We start from the raw sequence: 24,352 nt of genomic DNA on the forward strand, positions 1-24,352 counted from the left end.
TACAAGAAAAAGGCTCAGAAAGCGGTAGCTATTATTACTAATAACATAAGGGAAGCCCTGGGGAAACTAAGCAGGAAACGAAAGGCTTCTCTGCGAAGAAGCAACCGAAATAGCCCTGACTGGGCTCCACCCACCCGTCAGCAAGTCCGCTCCGGAGGGGGACAGGCAGGAAGAGGCCTCTCTGCCTCCCCCAACCCGAAGCCAGTCGGACTGTCAGTGCAGACCGAGCCAAAGGACGAGCTGAGCTGGGGACAGGAGGGGCTTGTTTTGCTTTAGAAAAGGGTGAGGACGGCGCTCGGCCTTCTCCCGGGGGAAGGAAGAGATAAAGCCACGTTAACAAAAGCTCAAGGCCAAACGCAAGGGAGGCCCCAAGGCCGGATGGAGGAAGTATATCCTAAGGCCCGCTTCCCCTTAGCAGCTTGCCGGGCCGTAGTCAGCTGACTCTGTGTTCGCAGGCCTAGCCCTCCGGGTTCCGGGGCCCCGCACCCCCCTCCGCCCCGCCCCTGGCCTGATCACCCCGCCCCCTGGGCCTGATCGCCGCCCGGGTGGTCCCAGGGGCGGCCTCTTCGCAGCCAATCAGCTGCTGCCTGGCCGCTCCACCTTTTCCGCTTGGTTCTCCCCTGCCTTTTGGGGGGCACTTTGGGCAAGGCGAAGGCCACTCTCCCGAGTATTCCTTCAGAGGACGCAGTCTCCTCTTTATGAAAAGAATATTCACATTTCCATGAAGGCCTCTGCCAGGGAACGCACCACTTCAGGACAAGGCAGGCTGCCCAAGGTTCGCCGTGGCCGCACTGGGCCGGGTCTGTTCTGGAGCTTTCAGAGGATCCATCAAGGGCTGTTTAGTACTTCAGGAAACAGTGCGCTGTTTCTTCCCTCCAAAACCACCCCACCTGTGACCCTAACTGACCCCCTCCCTTCCAGCTTGCTCTCGGACACGATTGCAGCGTATCTCAGCTTCCCAGCCCTGGTTGGGGGAGGGGAAGCGAGGGGAGTACTTGTAAGAAGAAACGTTTGCTGTGTGGAAACTCCAGCCCTCAGGCCTAAATCCACCCAGCTGCTACGGGTGTGCACACTAAGGAAAGGGAGACGAGAAGGGACACTTGATTTCTGTCCCTTCTCTGCCTGGAACTTAACTTTTGTCTTCTCACTCAATCTTCACAAGAATCCTGTAGGGAGGTGTACCGTTATTCTAGTGGTGGAAATGAGAAAACAAAGGCTCTGAGGGACTGGTCTGCAACGAAGCCAATGTTGTCTCTAAGTGGCTGGGTTACGTAGCCAAGACACCAAGTAGTGTCTAGACCCAAACCCCCATGGTTCCCTTTCTAGCTTTGGGAGCAGACAGCAAGGGCAGTAGGTATGTCCTCAAAAAGTTAAAGGCTTTCCCAGGCCGTCTCACACCTGGATGCAGTCAGTCCACTGCTTAAGTACAAACCACTTTGCCACTTTGGGGGGCATCGAGTTACTGAAACATCTTTTGGGCTGTAGAATAGTAGCACTTTCCTTGACCCCAAAAGCCTGGGTTGGCTGCCTCCTACAGCACCTCGATACCTCTTTTTGGTAGCCCTGTCACACTAGGTATTGCAGTTGCCTATTTTCTTATCTGTCTCTCTCTAGATCAGGGGTGTCCAAACTTTATTCAACGGTTTTCACCAAGGGCCGTATGCGGTAAAATACGCAAACAGCCGGGCCACTCACTCGAGGTGAAGTACGTATTGCCTCACCTGGTTTATTTAAGTAAACTAAATATATTTTCGGAATTTGCTGCGGGCCAATAAGAAATGGATTGCGGGCCGCAGTTGGTCCGCGGGCCGCAGCTTGGACACCCCTGCTCTAGATGAAGGGAAGCTGCCTGAGTTGCAGGAAGCCTGTCTTGACTGTAACCTCAGCATTTAACTGAAATGCCATGCTCCAGGTCCCAGGACGCTTGTGTTCCCCAGGAACTCCTTTGCAAACCGCTGCACTAGTTTTCAAATTAAAAGTAGGCGTTAAGGGAAACTGAGCACAATGTTAAAAACCTGACCTTTAACAATATGACATTAATAACAATGGCTGTCATGTATTGAGTGTTTATTATGTTACAGGCGTTGTTCTAAGTGCCTTAGTGCAGTGCTCCTCCAACTTAAATGTATATTTGAATCACCTGTGAATCTTGTGAACCCGCAGATTCTGATTCAGTCTATCTGGGGTGGGGCCTGAGATTCTGCATTTCTTACAAGCTCTCAAGTGATGGTGCATGAAATCATACTTCGTGTAGCAAGGCTTTGCTGTGTTAACTTATTTTTTATCTTCTTCATAACCATATGAACTAGATACCACTATCACGCCCATTTTACACACAAGGAAACAGAGGTTGGGTATCTATGAAGTTAGGTCAAAATAAATAAATTTCTGGGCAATGAGGGAGGAGGGAATGGTGTGAGCGGGGTACAGTTGTAGAAGGAGAAACAAAATTCTTGGCAGAGGAAACAGTATTTACAAAAGCCTGGCGTGCAGGGGTCGTGGACGGGCCACAGAGAGGGCTGTTTCACCCATTAGGCCCCATATGTGAAGTCCTCAGGACTGTGAGCTTTCCAAAGGCCCCACATATCTGAGACTTGAAAAACATTTGTCAGCACCTACATATGACAACTGAACATTCAAATTAATCGTTCCAACGTTCAAATAATTAAAAACCCTTTCAAAATTTTTACATGAAAAAAATTCACATTTGGTGAATGATACGAGTGTATTTTAATACATTTGATAAAAAATGGGAGAGGGGGCTTTCAAGCGTAGGGCCTGGCCTACTAAGGACAGGACAGGCCCTGACCACTTTGGGTTTGGGTATAATCCTGAGGGCAGCTGGGCACCATGGATAGAAGCAGGAAAATGTTCTCTGTGGCTACAGTGAGGAGAGTGGGTTGGATGGAGGCCAGACTGAAGGCCCAGAGGCTAGAGAGACAGGATAGGCGTTTATAGTTGTCCACACTGCAAGGCAATCTATCCTCACTGCCAAGATGAACATAAAATGATGGCATTATACAACCCCAATTATTCTTTGATTTCTTGGTACCCCAATCTGACTCAGCGTTCTAAATTTACTTTAAGCTTTGGGGACAAAGGTATTGCCAACTCCTTTGTCATTAAGGCCAGTCATGTGACAGTCTAGGGGAGGTATTTAAGAGCACACGCCTTGAGTCAGACAGCTGTGAGTGCCAACCTCAGCTCTGCCACTTGCTGGCTCTGTGACTTTGCATAACTGATTAAACTTCTCTGAGCCTTTGATTCCTTATTGGTAAAATGGGTATAATACATTCCTCACAGAATTAAGTGAAATAAACTATATACAGTGGCTCCCACAAAATAGGTATATACTTGTATAAATGGTAGCTATTATGACATGTGCCATTGTTCTTAGATCTAGTTGAGCTTTCTGTAGGAGGAAACAGAGGGTGGGGTAAATCGTTTAATCTTTTCGTCAATCTTCTGAGGTGCAAATTATTATCCCCATTTTGCATATAAGAAAACTGGGCTCAGAGATTAGATAACTCAATTCAGTGAACTAGGGGCAGAAAGCAGGGATCTTGCAAGAAGTGGGATTTTATTTTTCCCTCTGTGCACTCTTTCCTGCAGTCAATATCTGCTCCTTCCACTACTCTTTGATGGGTCCCAAACCTATTCCCCTTAGTCATGGCCTGAATCAGTCCTGACGACCAAGGGCTCACCACTGATCACTCTCCTCGGGGCTCCAAGCTCTACTTCCCTTCTTCCCCAACCTTGCCAAACGTCCCTATTACCTGGCTCCATGATTTTACAGCTTCTGGTTTTCATTTACTGCAGAGCTTGTCTCTTTGAGACTTAGACAGAACCGCCCTGGACTGGGATGCCATCCAAGGTACCTCCCTTTAAAGGGAAAAGATAAGTAGGTCACATTGGAGAGTGGAGGAGGAGGCTGACTTCTTAAGAGAGGAGGAAAAATACTGCAGATCACATGGAGAACGGAAAACAAAATAACAGGGCTCTTTTCTGTCTCGTCCCTTTCTCATAGTCATATTCTCTGTCTGCCTGCCTGCCTATTTGTTATCTATCTATCATCAATCATCTACTATCATCTATCTATCATCTGTCTATCTGTCATCTCACACTGACAACCCCATGCTGGCTGCTATTACTGTGAAAAGTATGCACAGGCAATATTGAACTCTCGGGATTTGGGGACACCAATGGAAATTGTACTGAGCAGAAAATTTGTCTACCCTTTGCTCCCCTCCATCCCACCCTGTCTCCTCTTAAAGCCACCCGCATAACTGCCAGGAGAGGAGAAATCTTAGTAGAGGATTTGGACCTTCTGTCCTGTAGCCTCTCCTTGAGGGCCTGAAAGCAGAGGGTGGCTGGGAAGGCAGTGGCTTTCCAGTGATTGCACGGAGCAGCCCGGGACCTGGGTAACAGAGATGATGTAGTGGCCAATGGGACAAATCACGGGCTTTACGAGATATCTGCTCCTCACCCTCGCCCCTAACCCTCTTGAAAGCAGTTCACAACAAGGGGTGTGGAAGGGCACTAAATTATGTAGATTGATGTGAAAACCAGAGGCAGACAGGGTGTGGCATTAAAGGTCCAACACGGCCAACCCCGCCTGGCCCTGCTATCCCTAGGGAATGAGCCCTGTTTGAATCACAACACTGGGCGGTCACACTTCTAGGAAACTGCAGCTGAAGAGGAAAGGTCCTGACTGTGTGAATGACACCAGCCTGGCTGTGTACAGATTAGCACTGAAAATGTGTATCCGGACAGACGATGGGTCTCTGGACTCTGTACCCGGGGCACAAGGCAAGCACACAAAAACAACAACCAAAGCCTGACCCTCACACCTGGGGGTCAGCAGACCCGGTTCCCTGGATGAGGGCAGTGGAAACAGGGAGTTCACCACTGGAGAGGCCCAGGAGTTTTCCATTCTCTTGGCATGGAACCTGATGAACTTGTAGCTCTCAGGCTCATTTTTTTTAGGACCCTGGTAACCCTTTTGCAGAGATCCTCCAGATTGCAAAATGCAACTCTCTGCCACTGGCTGATGTCTTCGCACTGCCCCGTGCCCTCCTGACTCCTGTCCCCAAGGCCGTGGGCAGACTCTTTGGGAATACTGTGCCCCTCTGCTCTTTCTCCTCCACCTCTGCAGAAAGGGAGTGCCCCTCACCGTGGGTGCCTGCCCAGGTGCCCTGTGGGAAAGTCCCACTCTTGCCTGCAGTTGCTCGCCTTCCTGTCATGAGAGGCAGGGCTGGGTGATGGGAGAGAGACATTCATCTCCACCTGTGCCCTTCGTTATGCTTAGTGTCCATAGTGGGATAGGTCTGTCTAACACTCCTCTTTCCCAGGCTGCAGTAGTGCCAAAGCAGCTCTCATCAGAGTGGGTGTAAATCACCACACAGACGGAGTAGCAGCGAGTATGGTGGTGCCTGCACTGAAACAACAAGTTTGGATCCTTTGTGCTTTCTAAAAGTGACTGGCAGCTCCTCCTTCCTGGCATCTGCTCCAGCCTGGGCCCCTTGTTTTGCCAACATCCCTACCTGATCCTGCGGGCTGCATTACTCAGTCTGGTGCAAATGCCACCTCTTGGTTTATCTAGGAGTAACTGGGAGAAAGGGGACCAGTCTTAGAGGCTCCATACCCCCTTGCATCCATCAGCCAGGTATCTAAGCAGTGGTTCTGAAACATTAGTGTGCATCAGCATCACCAGGGGTCTCTTTAAAACGCTACTGCTGGGCCCTGTTGCCAGGGTTTCTGATTTAGCAGATCTGGAGTAGGGACAGAGAATTTGCATTTCTAATAAGTTTCCACCTTGTGGGCTACTGCTGCTCTAGGGACCACATTTGAAAACCACTGAGCTAGAGTATAGCAAAAAGCAATCTAGGTTTCAGTTCTAGCCCTTCCACTTTTCTGCTCTGTGATCTTGTACTTAACCTCTCTGAATTTTGGTTCCTTATCCATTAAAGGTAGAGTAATGAGCACTGGGTAGTTGGGAGGATTAGATGGTACCGTGTTTGAAAGAGCCTTTCACTGTGCATGGCAAATTGAATATATGAATTTGTCAACAAATACAGTGTTAGTGAGTAGTTTCTCTGCTGTCCATTGGATACTCTGCTCAATGTTGAGGCTGACTTTGGGCAGATCATATGGGATTCAAAGGCCCAAGTAAATATCACACTCTTTGGACCTCAGTGTTCTCCTCTTTCAAACAAGGCCTTTGGTCTACTGGACTGATGGCCCCTCCACGTACCATTTAGAAGTCCAAATCTGGTCAGGGCGTTAGGCTTTGGCAGGCACAGCCACATTCTTGATTACTTAGCCACCCCTTTCCAGGAGCTTCACCTGAGAGCCCAAGTGACCAAGAGCAAAGAGCATCAATCTCTCTATTAACTGCTCAGTTCATCCCGGAGGAGAGTATCTTGGCCCTCAAGGTCTATCACAATCTGCTTCCAACCTACCTTTATAATCATATTTCCCACGGTTTCTCCTCTATTCACCTTATAGTCTAGACAAATTGGACTATTTGTCCTGTCATCTGTCTGTCTGTCTAGCTGGCTATCCGTCCATCCATCCATCCATCCATCCGATACAAGTGCTTTTAATATTTTTCTTTAGGTGGTAGTAGGACATGTTACTGAAGTTGTCAGGTATCAGATCTAAATAAACCAGGGATGCGAAAAGCTCAGCCCCTTCTACTAGTGTCTGATATTGTCCCTCAGAAGGAGCTATATAGAAACTCAGTGGTCTGCAGGTTTGTCCCGATGTCACATTTCTAAAGTCTGTTCTTGGAGCATACTCAGATATTAGAAACAAGAGTTGAGATACTGTGTAAAACTTTTAAAAAGTGGGACAACCACTTAAAAGGAGATGCCTACTTAAAAAAAAGATTAGTCAGCTGTTTATTTTCTATGGTAATCAGAGAATAAACATATATGTGTGTATATATGCCTCTATGGCCCATATTTAGAAATCTACTCATTTGCATGTAGACACATCTGCTTCTCTAATTTTCTTTTTTAAACTACAGGTTTTTTTTCTATTCTAAATATAATATATGGGTTGGTAAAAATGTGTAGAGGAAATAAAAAGTAAAAATAAAAGTAAAAGAAGAAAGTAAGTCATTCGTAATCCAGAAATAACCAGTATTAACATTTTGGTGTATTTCTTGTGAATAGTTTTCCTGCATGTATTTATATGATTTTAAAAGCAAAGTAGAATAAGATGTTTATACATCTACGTATCCTACTTTATAGCCTTAACTGTAATTAGTATTTTGGTATTCCTTTACATATTCTTCCCAAACATTGAAAAAAATTATTTCATGGTATCTGTTTCAGATGTACCAAACTTTATTTAACCATTCCTCTTTTATTGTTGGATGCTCCATTTATTTGCTATAAATAATATTTCAGTGAACATCCTTGCATAACTGAATACATCTCTGATTATTTTCTTAGGCTGATTCTAGAAGTGAGATAACTGGGTCATTTTTAAGTCTCTTGTTACATGCTACCAAATTATTTTCTGGAGTTCCATTTGAAAATATTTCCAGAGTACTTTATCTACAACCCTCCTTTTACTTATAAGTAATTTTTACCTCCACTGCCGTTGCATTCCATTTATTTCTTGCTGTACTTAATCCTTTCTATTATACATTGAATTTGCATTCAGTATGTGCAAGCTTAGTTCCCCTTCTGGGAGATCATCTCTGACCATCTTCATATCTTCCTCAGCATCCAGCGCAGGTAGAAAAAGGGGACAAAGGATTGAATCTATTTAGGTGAATCTGTAAGCAAGAGGAGCTCGATTTTTGGGGGAAGGAACAAGGCAAGTAGCTTGAAGTCCATACTAAGGGGTAGGATTGCAACACTTGTTGAAGAGGGAGCAAGGGATTTTCCTCAACCCTTCGTACATCCAGACTCTGGGAGCTGGGAAAGATGGAAAACTAGTCAAGTCTAGAGCCTGGGAGAGGAGCAGCCTTTGCTCCCTGGCAGGGCAGGAAGAAAGGTGGAAGCTTGAAGACCACAGCCTCAGGCTGTAGGAGAGGGGTAGCTTCAGGCATTCACCTGCTAGAGGCAACTTGTTTTGTGTACTGCGTGTCAATTTTTTACACCCAATTGTACCTCTACTAATGATTCCACTCTCATAGGTTTTGACCTAGGGCAACACCTGCAACATTGATGATAGAGGCTTAAATCAATGTTTTTTAGATTGGAGTTTCCCAAACTTCAGTTGTACCTGTTTCTGATTTCAATGTTTTAATGAAAAGAAAGCAGCAATAGGCTCAGACACATACATCTGTGATTCATGTCATCCAAACCAGTCACACTTCTGAACAGTTAAGACAGATACAATTATTAAAACATTCAGGGTGTGACCAAGTCATTCACAAGGTCTGCATAAGGTGTTAAAACATAGTGTGCCACTTCCTTTAGCCTCATCCTAAACAACAAAATTTTTGAAATCACAGGTTTGATGAATTAGTTATGTTTTCTGTAATACACATTAAAACTATAAAGATTACCGTTACAATAAAAAATTGCCAGCCATTGATAATACTTTTACTACCCATTGGTGATAATTATACCATATTTTTGGGAAACACTACTTTTAACGAAACAGTTTTTTTCCCCCTTCTTCCGCCTCCCCCCACCCCTTCCAGTTCAAGCCGTGGTTTCTCAGTATGGTTGTGTAGGACACAGCTCCCTGGCCCATGCTGGTATTAGGAGGCTTGCGCTCCCCCGGCTGAGGCAGTCGGTCGCCGGTCGTGGGTCGGCTGCTCATAACAACTCTCCCTGGCTGCCGGCTGCTCACGCTGGCCACCGGCCGCTCATGGCAGCTCACGGGAGCCCACCATGGCAGCCCACAGCAGCCCACACCGATCTCCGGCTGCTCATGGCAGCCCAGCTCCAGGGAGAGCCGTTGTTCACAATCTTAGCTGTAGAGGGCGCAGCTCACTGGCCCATGTCGGAATCAAACCAGCGACCTCTGTGTTAGGAGCACGGCGCTCCAACCACCTGAGCCACCTGAGCCACCTGAGCCACCTGGGCCACCTGGGCCACCTGGGCCACCTGGGCCGGCCTCTTTTTTATTTATTTTTTTGATACTATAGTAATTGTCTATATTTCTTCCACTTAATTACGAGCCTTCTAAGGTCAGGTATCATGGTTTATTTGGCACTTAGTACAGTATTAAAGCTCAATAAATATTTGTTATTTGTTTGTTTTGTTTTGGTGATGGGGTAGTGATCAATAGGAGTTAATGATTGTACTTAAATGAAGTCTCCAAGGTCAGGATGATAGAGCTCACTTGGGCAGCACATGTACTAAAATTGGAACAATACAGAGAAGATTAGCATGGCCCCTCCACAAGGGTGACATGCAAATTAGTGAAGCATTCCATATTTTGGGAAGTACAAATTGGTAGTTACAAAATAGTCCCCGGGATGTAAAGTACAGCATAGGCAATATAGTTAATAATATTATAATAACTATGTATAGAGCCAGGTGGGTACTAGATTTATCGGGGGGACCACTTTGTAAGTTATATAAATGTCTAACCCCTATTCCTGAAACTAATATAATATTGAAAATCAACTGTAATTGAAAAATCAAAATTTTTTAAAGATCATGATTATGAAGGGGAGAACAATAATTATATGGTAAAGAAAGATGCCCTGGTTTAAATACTGTACCATCATTATTTAGACTTGGGCTTTAAAGTGTTCAGGATGGAAAACAGCAAATCATTAACATATTTTTCTTCCTGTTCTTTTTGAAATAAATAACACATTTACAAGTTTAAGAACTTCTCTTGCGGCTATAAAACAGATCAACATTATTTAGCTCATGCAGAAATTCAACCCACTATAATGACTTCATGAACTAAGATAATTTTTCCATACCTAGCAAGCATAGAATGAAATATATAGTCATTGGCCAGTAACTATTAGTTGAATGAATAGATGAAATGACTAAGCTAAAGTCAGTAGACCTTTACCACCCCTGGGAAACCATCAAAAACAAAAAACAAAACAAAAACAAAAACAAAAGCTGAGATGGAACTAATATTTATTCAGTACGTAATAATCTAGGGTCTTTATATGTATTTTTTGTCTGGCTTTCAGAGCATCTGCCACATAAGGAGAGGGTAAAACCATGCTACTAGCGAACAGACATCTCCACCTGTCCTTAACAAAAGCTCACCCTCTTCTCAGAAGACCACAGTGACTCTTTTTTCAAAGAAGAGTCAAGACCTATTTTGATCCAACTGTTTTTGTTTTTGTTTTAAAGGGGGGCACAGCTCACAGTGGCCCATGCAGGGATTGAACCAGCAACCTTGGTGTTACCAGCACCACTCTCTAACCAACTGAGCTAACGGGCCACCCCAAGACCTATTTTGACCCAGAACTGGAAGGGAAGTTTTGGAAACTAACTGATAACTTTTGGACCAACCAAATATATAAATGACCAAAGGGAAGTATGAATCAGATACATAATAAAAGAGTATATTAGGAGAGAGAGAATAACTCTAACGGAGAAAGGAACCTCAACAATTTAGCTACATGCTAGAAATAGAGACATTTATCAAGGCCTGGCCAGTGATTTCCTCCTCTTTAGTCCTACCTTCCTCTTTCTTTCTGAACCTTTCTTTCGAATGCAGAGTCCTTAGCCTGTAATTCAGGATCATTTAGTCCATTAGCACATAAGAAACTTGTTCCTCAGAGACTGAAAATGAGCAATACTGTTTCCTTAGCTACTACGGATCCAATGGGAGCAAGAATTAGATGCAGTGAAAAGAGCACACACCCCACCATCAGAAGACCTGGGTTGGAGTCCTGATTCTGTCATGTTCTGGTTGAGTGACCTTATGCCTATGAGTGATCCCTCTAAATCATGGTTTCCTTAACTCATTCATTGAACAAATATTTTCTGAGCAGTTACTGTGTAACAAGCCCTTCCCAGGGCCCTAGAGATACAGCAACGAATACAACAGAGGATATCCTGCTCTAATGGCGGTTATGTTCTAGTGATACTACAATAAGTAATCAATAAACAACGTAAGTTCAAAAAGTGCGCAATGCTGTGGAAGAAATAAAACAAATGATAAGTACAAATTGGGAGGAGGATCTCCCCGACATAGTAATATTTGAGCTAAGACCTGAAGGTACTAGATGGAGCCAGCCAAGGTAAGAGGCCTTCAGGCAGAGGGACCAGCAAGCCCTGAGATGGGCCCTTATTTGGGGCTGGATGAAAATCAAGGAAAATGACACTGGTATGTGGTTGTACACGATCAATGGTTTTGACACAGCACTCTGAGTAATGCTAGAACTTCCCTGGTTGTGTCTCAGGAGCAAAGGACGGAGGCTCTGCCAGGCTCCCACCACTCTGCCCAACACACACACACACACACACACACACACACACACACACACACACAGCAGCTCCTCTTTCATTTGAAGCATATACTGGGCTGCTGCTTAAGATTTTGCTCGAAGAACATATTCTCAAATTCTTGATCTGAAAAGTCCTTCTGCACTCTAATTGTCAGACATTATGAGAATGTATCACACAACCTCTGTGATAGAGGGTCGATTCAACTCTATTCAGTAGACAGAGTCGGGGAGTGTGACTCCCGAGATGCGACTCCCCTGTCACCAGACCCCATTCCCTCCTCTCCGGGGGTGAACCTCTGATGCCCTGAAGTCTACCCCAGGTTCTGCCTCCTCCTGGTAGATTATACTGGCTTTCTTTTCTCACACGGTCCGAATGTCCTACACAGCGCAGCTTTGTGGTGAGAGCCAAGGAATGGCTCCAGATTTTTCCAACCTATAAAATGCAAAGTTGGCCAGCTGCCTTTCTTCCTAACCCCAAAACTCATATCTTTCCTTGTCTCTAGAGACATACCCCACAGCTCTCAAATAAGTCTCTATTGTCCAGGGGTTTTGGGAAAAGCACTGCACAGAATGTGAAATCATTTTCTGGTAACAGAAATCTAATTAGATCTTTGACAAGAGGAAGCAGAGGCCAAAAGAGAGTGAAACAATCCGTTTCTCACATATTTAAAAACAAGTGAAGAACCAGGCAGGGAAACAGCAAGAAAGGGAATAAAGAGGGACAGCCTAGGGAGCATTTGGAGAAGTGGGGTAAGAAAGAAAATGGGAGGGTGGGGACGGGAATATCAAGTGACCAACATATTAATCCTTTCTTCCCTCACCGTCACTTCTCCTCCCCCTCTCCACTCTCCTCAGCCCCAGAGAGAACTTACTTGAAGGTCGATGATTTCTCTTTCTGATTCCATGCTGCTGCCCTTAAGTGCCTTCACACACACCGGGTGCCAGTAACAGACTGCGTGGGCTACTCTAGGCTTTGCTGTCTGAGTCTCTACTGCTTTCTTTGGGTGGGAGAGAGCACACAGCTGGCGGGACAGACCTGCTATTCATCCATCTGATGTGGGATGCCCGTCTTGGCCTCAGCCCCTGGGGGAAGTGTACACATACATACACGTGCAAGAGTGTGTGTGTGTGTGTGTGTGTGTGTTTGCGTGCACGCGCGCTCCAAGGGTGGCATGTGGCACATCCATAGGTGGCCTTTTGAGTTGGTCGTGACACCATCATTTTCTCCAGTGTCCCCAATGCTCCTCTAGTTCCAGAGGAGCCATCTGAGGTCGCCCAGCCTGCTTTGAGCTAGTAGCTTTACTACTGTACAGAAACACTGTGGATTTATCAAGGAACTTGAAAAACAGCCTGAGGATACTGTCTGACTTCACTTTGGTGGAGCTGAGAGCGTTCCCAGTCACCAAGGGTTGGGTGGCTTCCAGCATATACCCAAGACTGAGGCTTAAGGACTTCTGTTGTTCTTTCCTTTGTTCCCTCTATCCCTAACAATTTGTTTAATGGTAGTTTACCTAATAGGCCCCAAAACATAAGCTTTATTCTATAAAGTGATTAAACAACATATTGTTATTGACAGGTTGTTTGATAGCCTCATTTTCTCCCTTGATTCGTCAGGAAGAGAGCAGGAAAAAGTTATACCCTCGAATTTCATTTATGCAAGTAGTTGCAATTTCCCTACTTTCAAAATAAAGCTACCAGGACTGTGTCTTTTTTTGGGGGTTTTCTTTCTGTTGTTTACCTTAGAGTTTAAAACTCTTCTGGCTTGTTCCTGAAGCTGATTTTATTTTATTTTTATTTTATTTTTTAAAGATTTTTATTGGGAAGGGGAACAGGACTTTATTGGGGAACAGTGTGTACTTACAGGACTTTTCTCCAAGTCAAGTTGTTGTCCTTTCAGTCTTAGTTGTGGAGGGTGCAGCTCAGCTCCAGGTCCGTTGCTAGTTGCAGGGGGCGCTGCCCACCATCCCTTGTGGGAGTCAAGGAATCCAACTGACAACCTTGTGGTTGAGAGCCCGCACTCCAACCAACAATTGAGCCATTCGGGAGGCAGCTCAGCTCAAGGTGCCGTGTTCAATCTTAGTTTCAGGGGGCGCTGCCCACCATCCCTTGCGGGACTCCAGGAGTTGAACCGGCAACCTTGTGGCTAAGAGCCCACTGGCCCATGTGGGAATCGAACCGGCAGCCTTCGGAGTTAGGAGCATGGAGCTCCAACCGCCTGAGCCACCGGGCCGGCCACAAGCTGATTTCAGACACCAGTTTTTGTCTGAGTGGGTGTGGATATGTCTGTGAATGCACTAGGGGTGTGGTGTTAAAGAGGAGTAATCTAATTCAGAGTTTAAATGTGGGGGGAATAGCAGAGTCAGAAATTTACCCTCCCCACATTCAAATGTGAAAAATGGGCAATTTCGTCATATCTATTAGATGACCTAATGGCTTCATAAGTCTACACCCTGCTGGACAAGTGGTGAGAGGAGGGGTGGGCAAAGGGATGAGGACTACTTTTCAGACTAACCTGATAAGGGCAGTTGAATTTAACTTAAATGGTGGAAAGTTCAGTTTTGATAGAATGCCCAGTCCTTCAGATTTCCATGCATCTCCCCAAGGACGGCGTGTAGGCATACAGGAGAGGGCTGTGTGCCTGATGCTGGAGGGGCGATGGCTCTGCATGTACTCTGCGGCCTGTCCGCCTCTGCCAGGTTCTGTTATGGAGCTGTTGGACAGGGCTGGGCTGCCCCCTGAATTGGTGAGTGGCCAGCAGAGACTCAGCCTGCTCCTGGGCCTCCTGCTGGCGTTAGTGGCTGATGTCTGTGGCCAGGATGACTCATGATACATTCCCTGTCTGTTCTTAAATATCCAGGGGCTCCCTTGTTAGCTTTGCCCTATCTTGGCTTTCGTGGGATGGGGACCATCCTGAGACCTGCTATGACTCTTACTCGCTCCCATCCCGGTGGTACCAGCTCAGTGGTCCACTCCCCTAAGCTAACCCCCTCTGACCTTTGGTTGAAGCTCCTGTTCTCCCTCGGGTACGTGGGGACTGAGAGCTGCTGACAGTCCTGGAGAAAGAAAAGCTCAGCCCCACTTCTCATAAAGAGTTGGCTTTGATGTGGCTGCTCCAGGTTAGTGCAGGGGCAGACTTTGAGGTGATCTCCTTTCTGACTCCAAAATGGGACAGAGGTGTACAGCCCACTCTTCTCAGAATTCCTTCAAAATCTAGCAGTAATATCCACCACTTCCAGCCCCTGGTACAATACCATGACATGCTAAACCCCATTCTAAGCACTTTAGTACACACTTACTCACTTAATTCTCATGACAACTCTGCAAGGTAGGTAACATTCTTACATCTGCTTTACAGATCAGGAAACAGAAACACAGCTTAACGTTGCTCAAGCAATCCGATTCACAGTCCATGCTCTTATCCACAATTTTGGCTCAAAAAGCAGAGACTGAGACACTTGTCTGAATACCTGCTTTCTATTCCTCAGCTTTCCTTCTTCTCATAGTCCCCACAATCTAGGATCAGAAAAGGTGGGCTTTGTCTTTTTTCTCTTTCTGTTCATTTTGGATGTAGTTTGTATGGAACTCTATGATAATAATTCAAAGAGGAAATGAAGAAATTTAGAATATCTTCATTCTTAACAAAACCTGACTATCAAAAACAATTGTCTTGCTGGAAAATCTTATTTTGGATGTCAGAAGCGAAATATTGGCTATTTCTTTAGATAATATGAATGCATCTGGCAGAATAGAGGGGGAAATCAAAACAAAAAAATGCAAAAGAGAAAAGCGCCTGCATATATATGTATATATATTCCCTATTAATAAGCACATTGGTTTTAAAAGGAAAAAGCTGTAATTGGCTGTAATAATGGTTTTGATTTGGCAAGATCTTTCTGGATTAGACCTTTCCCCATCTCCTAAGCATCATTTGGAAGTAAACAGCAAGCAGGATTTGGTTTATGTACTGTGACTCTGGACCAGGGGTCAGCACAGTTTCTCTGAAAAGGACTAGAGAGTAAATATTTTTCAGCCTTGTGAACCATATGGTTTCTGTCGCAACTACTGTACTCAGCTCTGCTATCCTAGCGTGAAAGCCGCTGTAGACAATACGTAAACAAATGAGTGTGGCTGTGTTCCAACGTAACTTTATTTACCAAAACAGTAGGCCAGCTTTGGCCACACAGGTCATAGTCCACTGATTTTTGTTCTAGAATATAAGCAGAAAGAGAATCTGGAGCTCTAATGATCACAACCATGTCCAATCTTCCAGACTATGTCTTTCAAGTCTAATTCCCACTTGAGAGGTTAACAACTGAGCCCCCTACTGCAAGGATAATATGCTAAACACCATGAGGGTATAAAACCACAAAATATATGCACTTGTGCAATACATACATGGAAAGTTAAGCTACAGTGAAGAGTGCTTCTGACATTTGGCTGTGATACTGAAACTATGCCTACGTGGAGGCTCCTCAGCCTCGATGGGAAAGGTTCCTGTTTCTCTTTACCTCTAGAGTGACTTTTGCAGTGAGAAGCCCACTTTTAGGGAAATTGCCAGTCAGAAAGAATTTTTTAGAACATGCTTGAACTTACAGGTAAGTAAACACTTAGAACCACTCAGAAAGTGGTCATGGAATGGGGGTCTGCAAGGAGACCCTAGGGGTGTCTTACTATGTAGGAGGTGCAAAGAGTTGTAGGGTATTAAGAAGCCAGCAATGGGAAGATCTCTGAATGTTGAATAGTGAGAAAACCCTGTGGTAGAAACCAGGCGTCCTCTGTGTGTGCTGAATCACTGTGTGTTCTTAGGCAAGTCACCGAACTTCTCTGGGTCTTATATCCTCCTTTGTTAAAAGTGAAGCTGTCAGGGCAGCCGGATGGCTCAGTTGGTTAGAGCGTGAGCTCTCAACAACAAGTTTGCTGGTTCAGTTCCTTCATGGGATGGTGGGCTGCACCCCCTGCAACTAAGATTGCAACGGCGACTGGACTTGGAGGTGAGCTGTGCCCTCCACAACTAGATTGAAGGACAACGACTTGGAGCTGATGGGCCTTGGAGAAACACACTGTTCCCCAATATTCCCCAATAAGAAATTGTAAAAAAAGTGAAGCTGTCAAAAAAGATGATTCCTAAGATTTCTTGAGCTCTTAAACTCTATTTCTAATGTGTGTTTATATTAAACACTTTCTGTGTAACAGATCCAAGTCTGAATTTTAGTATATAAAAGTTAAGGATCCCTAATGGAGTATTTATGTAATTAGAATCTTTTTAGGAAAAACTACCCCATCTGTTACCTCTGAAGACTAGTGAAGACTGAGCAGGGCAGACACACGACAAACAAGATACTGAAGGAGAATAAAGGCATATTTCAGAACAGAAAATGCTTACGAGCTCATTTATGCTCATTTACACATTCATTCAACCACCTCCAAACGCAGTGCTACAGGCACCCTACAGCCAGGATGGATGGCAAAGGGAAACTTTTGGGGGAGTCTATGGAGGGAGCTACCCGTACATAGCCTGATGAGGGGCCCAGGCTGGCCAAATGGATAATTAAGAATTAGACTGGGTGACTCTAGCACTATCTAATAGAACTTCCTGCAGTGATGAAAATGTTAAAGAAGATTTCCATCTTCACTGTTCAGTATAGCAGCCATTAGCCACATGTGTGTATTTAGCACATGAAATGTGGCTAATGTGACTGAGGATCTGAATTTTAAATATTAGTTAATGGTAACATATTTACATTTAAATCACCAGTAGCTACCATATTGGACAGTGGAGCTCTAGACCAAAATTCAGTGTATTCTAAACATTGCTGAGCTGTGAGTTAAATCACTTATTTAACACTCCCATCCTAGCGGCTCATCTTTTGGTAGATGTTCATTAGGCAAAAGCCTGATTTGATATAAAAAGAAACTCAGGGCACACAGCTCTTGTGGGAATGCCCCCTGAAGCCCAGGGATGCTCTTGATTGTGGTCAGTAAAATTCCCCTAAGGTCTTTTGTGTTCAGGGTCGGGGGATTTTAACTGTGACTCACTGTTCAATGAACGATTCATAACAGAGCCTTCTCTTGTCGATATGGAACACTTCTCACCTCTCACCTCTGTGATGAAGTTAAAAGGCGTCTGGCATTCTCTTGTTGGCTTAAGAGGGTGAGGGAGTAATAGCTAATTTCTTTTTAGTAACAGGAGAAGACTTCGGTGGTTTTCAATCCTTTTAAAGCAAGGGAACCCTGTTCTTAAATGAGATCTTGTAAAGCAGATTAAAGTGAAGCTGCTGGGACACTAGGGTCATAACCACTCCTGTCCCTTCTCAAGCTACACTTTAAGGCAGCTCTTGGGAACCCTTTATAGGGCTGGGCAATCACAAGTCACACAAAACTCTGTGGAGTTTTCAAGTCGTGAAATGACTTTTTTTTTTTTAAAAAAAAAAAAAAGGAGAAGAAGAAGAAGATGGAAAAAGCACCGTCAAAATAGTGGCCACTTATCCCACCAGCAGAAGGGACGCTGACCCACACGGCCTTTTTTTGAGAGTGTTCCTCAGACAGTGAAGGCTGAATGTCACCGTCACACCTTTTCCCACAGAGCACAAAGGACTCAGGGTTGGGATGTGGAGAGGATGAAGGCTGGAAGGTGCCATGCGGAATGGATATAAGGTACCAAGACCACTCACGGCTCTAAGACTGTCGGGAAGGGGTGAGGGCAGGAGGCCCAGACAGCACAGTAGTAGGGTTCTTAGCAGTGTGTCGCCATCAGAGCTCTGACTGAAAAAGCCCCTCAGAGATGGGGGGACCAGGCCAACTACTCCACCTTACAGAACACAGAGGCAGCGTAGTGCTGAAGGTGGAAATAGACTTGGAAGCTAAGTTTCCATCCTTTTAATCATGTGGCTGTGGGTGTGAGTGTGCGTGTGTGTGTGAGAGAGAGAGCTAATATGGGAATAGTTGCTTATGATTTCAAACTACTTTGTATATATTTTATTTTATATAACCCTCACTATGATCCAGTTGAGATTTACAGATGAGGAAACTAAATCGTCACTCAAAGGCCATCGTGTACAAGAGGCAAACTGAATTCGCCTGGTGCTGCACATTCTATGGGTTTTGACTAGCTGGGTTTTTTTTTTTTTTAATAAATAAATATTTTTTTTTTTTTTTTAAGTTTGTATTGGGGAACAGTGTGTTTCTCCAGGGACCATCAGCTCCAAGTCATTGTCCTTCAATCTAGTTGTGGAGGGTGCAGCTCAGCTCCAAGTCCAGTCTCCGTTTTCAATCTTTAGTTGCAGGGGGTGCAGCCCACCCTCCCATGTGGGAATTGAACCGGCAGCCTTGTTGTTGAGAGCATGTACTCTAACCGACTGAGCCATCCGGCCGCCCCTCCGGAAGCTCAGCGGCAGCTCGTTGTCTTCAATCTAGTTGCGGAGGGAGCAGCTCACTGGCCCATGTGGGAATCGAATCGGCAACCCAATCAACTGAGCCATGAGGCCACAGACTAGCTGGGTTTTTGAGCAAGTTACTTCACCTCCTTTCCCCCTGTAAAAATGGGGAATCATAATGCCTAATTTATAAAGATCATTGTGAGGATTAAACTAAATCAGGTCATGGATGTAAAACCAATGACCTGCCTCGCACAGACTAAGAAGAATCAATTAAATGGAGCTAATGTGAATTTTTGTAGGAAGGTCATCAGTGTAAATCTGGCTGTTAAATTTTCTTGTATTTCTCTTGTTCTCTTTTCTCTCAGCCCAGAGCCTCTAGTCTCGTGGAGATAATTCTGCCAGAGTTCTAGAAGGCCATTCAAGATTCACTGTGCAGCTGCGAGGAACTTAAATTGTAAGTTTGGTTCTTGGAGGAGGAAGGGTTAGGGAAGTAGGCATGAAACACACGGGCATTCACAGAACCCTCAAGTGGGCCACGGGACACAAAGGTTCTGATTTGGACTACTTGCCAAGAGAAACAGAAGGGGAAGAGAAAGTGCAGAAGGGAAAAATCAGAGTGTGGGGGTGAGCTGCCACTTGAGCTACTGTGAATATGAAATAAAGAAACTTTCTCAGCGGAAGTTTATCAAAGGAGACCTTTAATACCATAAACTATAGAATAGCCAGATATGCACATGTATATCTGCTTCGCCCTCATACTGCTTACCTTTGGACACATTCACAGAGAGTAACCTGGGGAAATTAAAACTCCAACATCCCTCATTTTGAATTTCTGAACAGTCCCACTGAAAAAATTTTGTGCCAGATGCTGTCGACTGCTCCTCCGACAACTAGTTCTTTCCCCTGCTGCTCTTACAACGTTTAGAGTCTGAACAGCAGTTTAGAGTCTGAAACATCACTGTTTCATATCCAATTAGGTGGTAAGTAAGCCCTTTGAAAGCAGGGATCGTGTGTGGCTTCTACTTCTGAACCTCCCATGGCAGTTGGCCCCTGCAGACAAGCACAGAGTCGGTAATCCGGGGACCCTTCGGCATAGTGTAGTGCTGGGTTTCCCAAACTAAGTCAGAGCCCAAAGAAATTCTTTTTAGAAAAAGTGTGAGTAACTCAGACCCAAGTGAGCGGGGTGCTCTGGAAGTGCAGTTTCCTGAGCACTTATCATAATGTGACATCGATTGTTTTGTGATCTTAGGTGAGTCATTTCCTCTGTTATCTTATTGTACTCATCTGCAAAATGGGGAGAATAATTTTATGAAGGAACTTGTATTCACTTTTTTCCTTATTAAAAAAATGATCTATGTTCATTGTGGATAGCATAGAATATACAGATGAATACGGAATAAAATAAAAATTACCCTTAAAACCACCCAAAGACAAACACTGTTAACATTTTGGTTTATTGCTTTCCAATCCTTTCCTTAGTGTGTGTGTGTGTGTGTGTGTGTGTGTGTGTGTGTGTGTATGTATTCCCAAAACCAGCTACCTAATTGGCAGGGCCCAGTGCAAAATGACAATGTAGAACCCCTTGTTCAAAAACTATTACAAATTTTAAGATGGCAACAGCAGAGCATGAAGCCAAGTACAGAGCCTTTTCACACCTGAGGCCTGGTGCGACTACACAGTCATATGTCCATGAAGCTGGCTCTTTCTAGTCCCTTCTCAAAATAATAAAATTATCAACTGCTTTTTATGAGTCAAGTATTTTACCTAAATTAGCTCTAATTTAATTCAACTTCCTCAAAATAAATGTAAGCCTTTTATTCTTTCCTCCACCCTCTGCATTTTTTCAGGTAAGACAACTGAGGATGAGACAGCTTAAATAACTTGTCCGAGTTTATACAACTAGTAAGAAGCAGAGACCATATTCACACCTGAGTCTTTCTGATGGTAAGTCCATGCTTTCTTCACTTATTGCACACTGCCTTTCATACTAACTTATAAATTAGGAACACATTTTAAATAAAATTGAGATTATACTATACATAAAATATATTGCATTCGCTTCCATTTTATTGCATGCATGTTTTTTCTTCCCTTATGTGTCTTAGCCTGTTCAGGCTGCTGTAACAAAATACTACAGACTAGGTAGCTTATAAATAACAGAAATTTATTGTTCACAGTTCTGGAGGCTGGAAGTCTGAGGTCAAGGTGCCAGCATGGTCAGGTGGGAGCCCTCTTTCAGGTCCTAGACTTCTTATTGTATCCTCACATAGTGGAAGGGGATAGGGAGCTCTGTGGGGTCCCTTTCATAAGGTCATTAATCCCATTCACAAGGGCTCCACCCTCATGAACTAATCACCCCCTTCAGGCCACACCTCCTAGTACCATCCCCTGTGAGGTTAGGATTTCAACACATGAATTTTCGGGGGACACAGCCATTCAGACCACAGAGTATGTCATTAAATATAGGGAAAAAATAGTGGCTATTTGTGAGAAATATTGAAGTTCCAGATAATAAATTATGGAAAATAATTCCATTGCAAGATTATATTCAATACAAAGCACCAATGAGGTAAAACAGGAACATGTGACCAGTGGAAAATTAACCCATGTCCCCCAACTAATAAGTAGAACATAAACATCTCATTCTCCTCACTCTGAATGTCCTCCACATTAAAGAAGGTATATTTACATATCTCAACAGCCAAGAAGAGTTTTGTCAATTTTACTTTCTACAATTTTCCAAATGAAAGCAATAGGTTTTATTTTCCAAGTACAAATAATATGATTATATATGGAATATAATTTTCAACCTCCCCCTTAGACAGTCTCTCTCTCTCTCTCTCTCTCTCTCTCTCTCTCTCTCTCTCTCTCTCTCTCTCAAATATCCCAATAGGGAGAGTGCACACTCCTCTATCCCTTGACAATCACTGAGCTACATGTAAAGGAGCCAGTTTTGAAACTAATAATAGGAACCTTATAATATACCACTCCAGACTTTGGGAAATTAATCACCCTCAGTCCCAGTAGCCATATCTGTCATATGGAGCTCATAAGAGCTATTTCAACAGTGTAGCAAGGAAAGGACTTAATAGGTAGGCCTTTCCCAAAGCTAGGGTCTCTAAGCCAAGGGCCAAGCTGAGGTCACTGAAAATTAGAATTTCTTTGGAGGCCTTAATTCCTCAATGAAAACTGCAACCATGTTTGTGGTGCCTGGGATCAGGAACTGGGAGAGGAGTAAGGCCTATTACTGTACACACTTCCTCCCACATGTCACAGTTATTTGTTTGTTTGTTTATTTATTTGTGGTGTTTAAAAGGAAAACAACGAATGTACAGCTACCTTTTAGTGGAAAGAAAAATCACAAAATGCAACCCACAACCTTAGGGGTGTGTGGGGGAAGAATACTCAGGCAGGTGTTTTGTCCCCGAAGTCAAGTGAGTCTTGGGGAGCTGTGTTAGGGACACCAGCCTGAGGCCAGTTTCCTCTTTAACAAGAGCTGGTGATGTCACCCCTTCATAGAAGATGAGGGGCACTGGGTAGGAAGAACCCCTCGTCATTTGGTACGAAGTTTCCACCTATCAAATGAATCTTTCTAGATGGCATGGTGACCTTTACTGACAAGCACTCTCAACCCAAAGTTGTATGAAGAGATGTAGTAAGAAATGACATTATTAGATTTTAAATACATACAGTGCATGTACAAAGTGCTTTCCCCCAAGTCGCTGTGTCTGAGGATGCCCACCAGGACTGTAATTGCTGGTCAATCGCAATGAATCAGGAAGGAACAGGGATGGTTCCAGTCCATGTGCCGTGTGCACTGGCACTGTTTCCTCTGTCATGGAGCTTTTTCTCCCTCTCTTTGCTCTTCACTCGTGCTCCTCTGGTGTCCTCTTCTCATTAATAATAACTAACTTGAGTTCAGAACTTCAGCATTTACCAAGTACTTTCACAGACATTATTGCTTTTGGGACTGCATGACAACCCTTCATTTCACAGATGAGGTTGAGTGACTTGGCTGTGGTAAAACAACAGTTAACGGCGGAGCCAAGGTTTACACATGAGTCTTTTTACATCAAATCTCCTCTCATTCTTTCCTCTATACCTTGTTGCCTTGTTCAGCCAGGCTTAAACTCCTATTCTGAACCCCCTTAAACTTGGCCGAGCCACCGTTTTCCTTCCTTGTTCCATTCTGTTCCTCTCCCTTCATCACCAGTACTTTTTGTCTACACTTCTCAGTCACAGCATTTTGCCACTTCCTCCCTCATGCTAGGTAAGCCTGCAGTTTTCTAGCACTTTCAAATTTACTTTGAAAAGCTTTCAAATGGGAAAGACCCTTACACTTTTCTACCTTTGATTTCTTTCCCCACTTGAAGTGAACGCCTACTTGAGAAACTGAGAATCCTTGTAATTACAAGTGGGTTACAGTTTGGTTTCAGTTTTCATTATGACTTTTGAATTATTAATATAGTATAAGTCTATCATAGAATATTTGGAGACTACAGAAAAGGGGAAAGAATACCATAAATAACTTCATGATCTTAACACACTCTTGCACATAGTCTATTTTGATAATGATGATGTTTGACTCTTGGAAAAATTTGACTCTCCACTTACTCCTATAATTACCACACTATTTTTGCACTTTGAATGTCTTTTAAGCCAGTGTTCCCTTTTCAAGACATTACTGCCAATTCATGAGCACAGGGCACCATTGATTGCTCTGCCTTAGTCTATGAGAGAGTAACTACAAATCCTGTTTCGTTTAAAGGACTGGTCAGCTTATTTTAAACATTCTTGCCCATTAGGTCAAAGAAGGCCTCTATGAGCAGAGTATTTGGACTTGCTGGTCTGTGTGTAACAATGACGGTGCTTAGCCTAAACACAGCCTTGTCCAGATCTGGCCGTTCAAAAGGTCTTTGTAAGTTAGGCAAATTCAGAATGTCCTCTGTTCAGGGAAGAGGTTACTCAAGGATAGAAAGAATATATAAAATGCATCTATATATTTAGAAGAACTCTTTGTAGCTTGGCTTAAAATTCCCTCGGTTTGAGTGTGTACGCACATGTAGTATCCGTGTATGTATGTCAAGTCATTATGTAGATACATAAAATGTTAGAGACAGAAGTGATTTTAGTGGTCGTGGTGGGTGATGTGTAGGTAAAAGATATACCACAATTACTGGGAGATGGCCGTATGTAATGGAAGAAGCGTTAGATTTAAAATATAAAGAACTACTATAAATCAACAAGAAAAACATAAACAATGCAGTTGGCAGAGGATTTGAACAGGTGATGCACAGAAAAAGAAATTCAATCACTAAATATGAAAAGAGTTCCCCTTTTTTTAAGTTGCAGAGACATGCAACTTGAAATCAAATGAGATACTATTTCAGACCTATGGGATTGGTCAAAAGTAAAATGTCTGAAAATAGCAAGTGTTGGTAAAGATGTAGGAAAAAGAGAACTGTCATACACATCGAATGGAAATTACAAGGTCCATTTTGGAGAATAATTTGGCAATATCTAGAAAAGTTGAAAATGTCCATATTCTAAGACCTTGCAATCCACTTCTGGGTTATAC

The 24,352-nt window shown here is 43.9% G+C and overlaps 1 protein-coding gene and 2 non-coding genes across 3 annotated transcripts in view; 1 reads left to right on the plus strand and 2 right to left on the minus strand.

Annotated features, from left to right (window-relative positions):
* Window positions 1–12,453, minus strand: part of NINJ2 (ninjurin 2) — an 82,718-nt gene extending 70,265 nt beyond the window's left edge. Inside the window, exon 1 of the mRNA XM_033116259.1 lies at window positions 12,271–12,453. Coding sequence (XP_032972150.1) covers window positions 12,271–12,303 — 33 coding nt within the window. The 5' untranslated portion in view covers window positions 12,304–12,453. The remainder of the gene's footprint in view (window positions 1–12,270) is intronic.
* Window positions 9,305–9,411, plus strand: LOC117029528 (U6 spliceosomal RNA). Its single transcript, XR_004424265.1, has one exon. It is a non-coding gene; the product is annotated as a U6 spliceosomal RNA (small nuclear RNA).
* On the minus strand, window positions 10,313–10,386 carry TRNAT-GGU (transfer RNA threonine (anticodon GGU)). The gene has a single exon. It is a non-coding gene; the product is annotated as a tRNA-Thr (tRNA).
* Window positions 12,454–24,352: the final 11,899 nt, after the last annotated feature.

This window comes from Rhinolophus ferrumequinum, chromosome 10 (assembly GCF_004115265.2).
Source record: "Rhinolophus ferrumequinum isolate MPI-CBG mRhiFer1 chromosome 10, mRhiFer1_v1.p, whole genome shotgun sequence".
NCBI lineage: Eukaryota > Metazoa > Chordata > Mammalia > Chiroptera > Rhinolophidae > Rhinolophus > Rhinolophus ferrumequinum.